Consider the following 6,640-nt stretch of genomic DNA (forward strand, 5'->3'; position numbering starts at 1 on the left):
AATTTCTCAGAACTCTTTGACTCTTTGGGGTTTCATGCAGTGCCATATAAGTTTTAGGATCGATTTTCTCCTTTTGCCAAAAAAAAAAAAAAGCCGACTATTAGTATCTTGATAAGAATTGCAATACCTCCACAGGTCACCTTGGGGGAGTATCATTATCTTAATGATATTAACTGTTTAATCCAAGAATGTGGGGTGTGTTTCTGTTTATAGGTCTTCTCTAATTTCCTTCAAGTAATCTTTTATACTTTCAGTGTAAAGGACACCTATTGATGGGGAAACGGAGATGGAGATGGAAATGTTGGTTATTTTCTCTCTGAAGGTAAATGTAGGTTTGCCTGAAACTCTTTCCTTGGGAACAAACCTGGCTCTGACTTCACATTTTTCTTAGAAGAAAGAAAGGACCTTGGAGGCCCTGTTTTCCCTGCCCATGTCTTGGCTCCAGTCACTGAATATCGTCAAGATCTGCCAATATTCCCTTTCTTCACGTGTACAATTTCTTTCTGATCAGATTCCCAAATAATGTTACTATTCTATGTGTCCAAAATTCTTTAACTATCTCTGACATTTTATTTCAAGAATTGCATGTATTTCTGACCCCCAAATTGTATCTTCTATGATAAATTTGTGAAATAGCATGTACAAATTTGACTATATTCCATAGTCACTTCTAAATCTTGACAATGAGCAGGACATCATATGTTTTACTTAAAGTTATTTCTTTTCTTCCAACTGCAAAAATGTTGCTATTGTATTCAAACTTTCTTGAAGGCTTTTTCCTTCTTTATCATTAGTTCTTTTCCAAGCTGCTGCTTATTCTCCATTGAAATATGCTTTCCTCAGGCTCTCCCTTTAATTCTTCCAAACAACCTAGCTACAATGGAATTCAACTCTGATTTTGTCTTGAAAGGATTCACTTTGGAATATTTAGGCCCATTGCATGTGGGCTTCTGGCACCTTATACTCTTCTAAATTCTGACCGGTCCAGTTTGCTTACAGTCCTGCCCCATGTGTCTCACTGAAGTGGGTAAATGTTGTAAAAGCCTGGCCGTAGTGGCTTTGGTTTCTGACCCTAAAATGGTTATAAAATCTCACTTTAAATCCAAAGATAGTTTATTTTTTCCCTACATTGGCAGAATCGCTCATCAACTCTGAAATTTATTACAATCGAGTCTCAGTTTTCTAAGTTTGCAACAAAACACAGAAGAAGTTTTGGGAATTTTCATGTACCAACAACAACATATTTTATCTAAACATTACTCTGTGTAAAAATGAAATTTAAAATTGGTTTTAGGACATTATTATGCAAAAGTTAGAGTGAGACATAGGTGGTGATTTTCGTTACCTGTGTCAGTAAAATCATATTTACATATGGTACTAAAACTGTGGTATTAAAAAAAGTGATATTGTACTTCACCAAAATTAAAGCTTTGTCAAAGAACACGTTATACAACTAGAGATGAACTGAAGATTGGAGGATGCTAATTTCTAAGGAGTGTCCAGACTGTGTTTGTAGGTGTTGGAGATTGGAGACATGACCAGCTATCTCCTAACATGGGTTGAAACAGGGTAGCTTAATTAAATTTTGGTCCACATTGGACACAGTGTTAAGGTGGACAACTAGTAAAATACTGGGTTTTGTTACTCTTAATGCTGAAGTGCTAGATCCTTTATTTCCTCTATTACTAAACTGGAAGCAAGCGTTAAACTGAGAAATACACATTTTTTTGCCACTGGTGCTTGCTGGCTGTTTGAGTAGTAGTTTAATCAGCTAATAAATAATGGTGCTATAAACTTTGGGGTGCATGTATTATTCCAAATTAGTTTTCTTTTTTTTTTTTTGCTCTCTCTGGATATATATATCAGCAATAGAATTTCTGAATTATGTATTAGATATACAGATGGCCAAGAGGCACATGTGAAGATGCTCAACATTGTTAATATCAGATAAATGGAAATTAGATTCTCTTCATTTAAAAAAGACACTTTTTTCCTGTGTGTATTAGGTTTTTGCTTGACATATTTTTCATTCAAAACTCTGGGTGTATTATACCACTTTTCTGTTCTGCTATGTTTCTACTGAGGAACACAGGAAGGGGTAATCTAGGGTTGAGAGTGGAGTTGTTTCTGGGTGACCCACTTCCTCTTTTATGAATGATGATGTTTTTATTACTTCTGTTCTTTACCCCCTCTTTCTACCATTCATTTGTTTTATTCCTTTTTCCCTGGTACTGTTGGTCAGTGTGAAGCACCTAATAACTCCAGATCTTTGTATGTGGTTAATGAGCTTGAGGAAAATTAACCTGCTATTCCTGTACACTAATTAGACAAACTGATGTTAAGTTTATTACGTATGAGGTGTTTTTGACTAGCACAGTAAGGGAAACTATAGGGAATAATTCTCTCTTTGATGCTAATGACTTACATCATTATTTATTAAAATATTCCCCCTGGAATACAAAGAACGTTTCTTTCAGTGTTCTGTCAGGAGGTTGCTATCAAAAAGGATGGTCAGAACTGGCACTGTTTCAGAGCATCTTCTAACAGGTACGTGACAGCGAATCTCCGTCTTTCACTCAGAGAGGCATCATTACAAAATAACCCAACATAATTTTCTAGTCTTTTCATATCTTTGAATGCACTGTTTCCATATAGCTCTGAGAAATAAATAGAAAAGAATAAGTTTATTATTTGAAATTTACTGTTAATATTGGAAATAAATAGAAAGAACACAAATATTGAGAAAAATGAGCTTTTGAACTCATTGAATCTTTTTATGAGCACCAGATATGTTAAAAGCCATCACTGCTGTGGAGAAATAGAGCAATATATTTCACATATTATGGTTTATTTCAAATTCTAGAGATGGCCGAGTGTAGGAAAGTTTACAAATAATTTTGATGTGAGGTAATGTGGCAAGATATGTCCTCACTTGAGTTCTGGATACTAGGAAGTTACAAGAGATTGTATGTGGTTAGAAAGCCAACAAAAGGTTAATGAAGGTAATAACCCTCACACAGCTTTTGGCGAATGGCAAATTTTCCATCTTCATGTGTTCACTTTGGGAAGAATACCGTATATTCTGCTCAAAGTGTAGAATTATTACATCCTGTATTCCTCCACAATAATATCACAGGTTTATTTATAATTTTTACTTGGCACACTTCAGAGGTTTAATCTGAAAATGTTAATATCTACTTCTCAGAGTATGTTCAGAGGAAACATGGTAATGAGGAGGCTAAAAACTGCAATTAAGGTGAAAGATAATATGTGATATATGTGGGAGAAAAGTTTCCAAAAACATTAGATTGAAATCTTTTCTCTTCATCAGTATTTGTCCCTGAAAAGTTTCTTCTGTGTTTGATCTTATTTATCCTTGTTCCTCCACCAGGTGTCTGTGCTGTATCTAATAAGATTTGGAAGGAAAAACAATAAATATTAATTGTCAATATAGATCAGCAACGAGGTTTAGAAAGCGTGAGTTTCATGGTGATGAGTTTTATGGTGACCTTTTGATTCTCAGGTCAGGCTCTTTTCTAGAGTATCTGTGGACCAGAGAAGCCGAGTCATGGGATTCAGTTACACAAAGTGAGGAGCTCAAGGAAGGTAAATTATATACTCTTTTACTTGGGCTGTTAATCAATAAATAATTATGGGACAACTTATTAACCTTCCCGCAAAGAATGGTAAACTCTATAAAAAAATAAAGTGAGTGTAGATTTTTTTCTAAAGATGAATATCTAGGGAACTGAGTCAAGGAGAGGTGGTTAGATAGAGACTCTTCAAAGTAAACAATGCTTCTTACTATGGCCTCTGCAGTAAAGCACATTTTAAGCATAGAAGGATCCACCCAGCGCTCTGTACTCCACCCTCATCTATTTTCCGGCTTTGCTTGTCTGCCTTTCTTCAGCTCTTGTCTCCTATCCCCGCATCGAAAGAAGATCTGTTTGTTTTATTTTTTCAAATCTAGCCATTTTAAATGTGTGGCTTATCCACTTGAAGAGTAGAGGGGAAGGAAGAATCTACTGACAATCTGTTCTGCCTCATTTTAAAAGAACATCTTCTGTCTTCTTCTTGGCACTGTTCCAAGGACTTGGGTTTTTCAGGTCCCTGAATAATATAAACTCTACTGGGATACAGTCATGGTCGGGTCCTACACCAACCACCAGGGGACAAACAACCACCCTCAAAATCACCCCAGATCTAAGATGCTTAAGAGAAAAATACAAGTCTTTGAGTAACAGCCCACCCTCTTTCATTTAGAAATGTAACTTCAAGGATTCTCAGTGCTCTAGAGGGTGCTTTGCATACAAAGAAAAATAGAAACTGGGGTGTTTGCAATAGTCAAATATGAAATAGCATGTATTTCTGTTCCTTAGTATTTGTCTCTTACAAAGTATCACAATCTTGATGATAACAGCAGATTGCCTAAAGACTGTAAGTGTTTCTTATTTCATTTCTCAGGCTTTGATAACTGGAGCATGAGTGCAAGGAAGAGGTGGGAACATATTAAATATATATATATACATATATGTGTGTATATATATATGTGTATATATATATATGTGTGTGTAATATGTGATACTTAAGTGTTTATGTATGACATTTTAATTGGGTTAAAGGTGGGATGTGACCTCATATCATAAACCTCCAAAGGCAGCCATATATATCCTACATCCCAAGTGATAGAAGATGGAATACATGTGCCATAAAATTTTTGAATAAGAAACATGAATTAAAGAAAGAACAGTCATATCTCTTAATTACATTCAATAAATTGGCAAAGTTAAATAAGAATCATATCAAAGCTAATAAGGATTTTTATTTGAAAATTTCTATAGGAAATTTTTACCTTCTGCTTATTTGAAACTCATAGTAACTCTTTGCAGTGATTATTAAGAACTAAAGAACAACATGTTAACAAGAGTTATTAAGAAATCACAGGTAGAATGTCCCCTGAGAGGAATAACCCATAACATCATGTAACACACTGAGTTAATTCCTTATTTTTTACAGATAATCATTTGACACTCATCCCTTGTCTTCATTCATGAAATCATGCTGCTGAACAATAATGTGACTGAGTTCATTCTGCTTGGGTTGACCCAGGATCCTGTTAGGAAGAAAATTGTGTTTGCCATTTTCTTGATTTTCTATTTGGGGACATTGTTGGGTAACTTGCTAATTATTGCTACCATCAAGACCAGCCGGGCACTTGAGAGTCCAATGTACTACTTCCTTTTCTACTTGTCCTTTTCTGATACCTGCTTCTCTACTTCCATAGCCCCTAGAATGATTGTGGATGCTCTTTTGAAGAAGACCACGATCTCTTTCAGTGAATGCATGATTCAAGTCTTTACTTTCCACTTTTTTAGCTGCCTGGAGATCTTCATCCTTATCCTCATGGCTGTTGACCGCTATGTGGCCATCTGTAAGCCCCTGCACTACATGACCATCATGAGCCATCGAGTCTGTGGTGGGCTGATGGCCCTGGCCTGGGTGGGGGCCTGTGTGCATTCTTCAGCTCAGATTTTTCTGGCCTTAAGTCTACCTTTCTGTGGTCCCAATGTGATTGATCATTATTTTTGTGACCTGCAGCCTTTGTTAAAACTTGCCTGTACAAACACCTATGTGACCAACCTACTCCTGGTGTCCAACAGTGGGGCCATATGCACAGTGAGCTTTGTTGTGCTAATGTTCTCCTATGTTGTTATCCTGCATTCTCTGAGAAACCACAGTGTTGAAGGGAGGAAAAAAGCCCTCTCCACCTGCATCTCCCACATCATCGTGGTCATCCTGTTCTTTGGTCCTTGTATATTTATATACACACGCCCTGCAACCACCTTCCCCATGGATAAGATGATAGCTGTGTTTTATACAATTGGAACACCATTGTTCAACCCTCTTATTTATACACTGAGGAATGCAGAAGTGAAAAATGCCATGAGGATGTTATGGAGGAAGAAGTTGATTTCAGATGACAAAAAATGAACAGAATTTTCCAATTCTTCTTCGTAGTCTGGATTGACCTAGGAAAACCTTTTATCTTTTTACTGTGAAAGGAATATAATTCTATTTTAAGGTAGGACTTCTTATGCCTTCAGGATTGTAAGTAATGTGCACATGTGTACTGGTTAGCACTCAGTCAATTCTATGACAACCCTGGGTATAAAGAGGGTGTGTCTCTTTTGCCTGCCTCGTGTCAGTCCAGTTTCATCTAGTGTGTCCCCTGCCCTTCTTCATGTTGCCTTCTGCTGGGTTTTGCTCCTAGATACCCTTACTCTGTATGCTTATACATACAACCTAGTAACTTGTATGTCTTTCCAACATTTTTATTTATTAAACACTTCTGTTTCATTCTATCTGTTCATGGACCTGTAACTTAACTTTTCTTCCTGTTTAGTTCCAGATTCAAATAACTGTACAAACTTCATGTAATAAGGGACAATGTATAATCTAGTAATTTCCCTTCTAATCCTGGGTTGTTTATTCCAAATTCTTACCACATGTTTACGCAGCTCCTTTCTTCTCAGATGGAAACTCACCCTTCTGTGGTCGTTCTTTGATCATAGGAAGGTTTTCGCTGTTAGGTTTCTACTCAATATAGTATCTTTAATAAAATCTACTTTGTGCTTCTAAT

At 36.4% G+C, this 6,640-nt stretch overlaps 1 protein-coding gene across 1 annotated transcript; it reads left to right on the plus strand.

The window, feature by feature from the left end:
- Nucleotides 1-5,058: 5,058 nt before the first annotated feature.
- On the plus strand, nucleotides 5,059-5,991 carry LOC102539530 (olfactory receptor 4C16-like). The gene has a single exon (XM_006214030.3). It carries the CDS (start codon nucleotides 5,059-5,061, stop codon nucleotides 5,989-5,991), a length of 933 nt encoding a protein of 310 aa, XP_006214092.1.
- Nucleotides 5,992-6,640: the final 649 nt, after the last annotated feature.

Source organism: Vicugna pacos, chromosome 10 (genome assembly GCF_048564905.1).
Source record: "Vicugna pacos chromosome 10, VicPac4, whole genome shotgun sequence".
NCBI classification, from domain to species: domain Eukaryota; kingdom Metazoa; phylum Chordata; class Mammalia; order Artiodactyla; family Camelidae; genus Vicugna; species Vicugna pacos.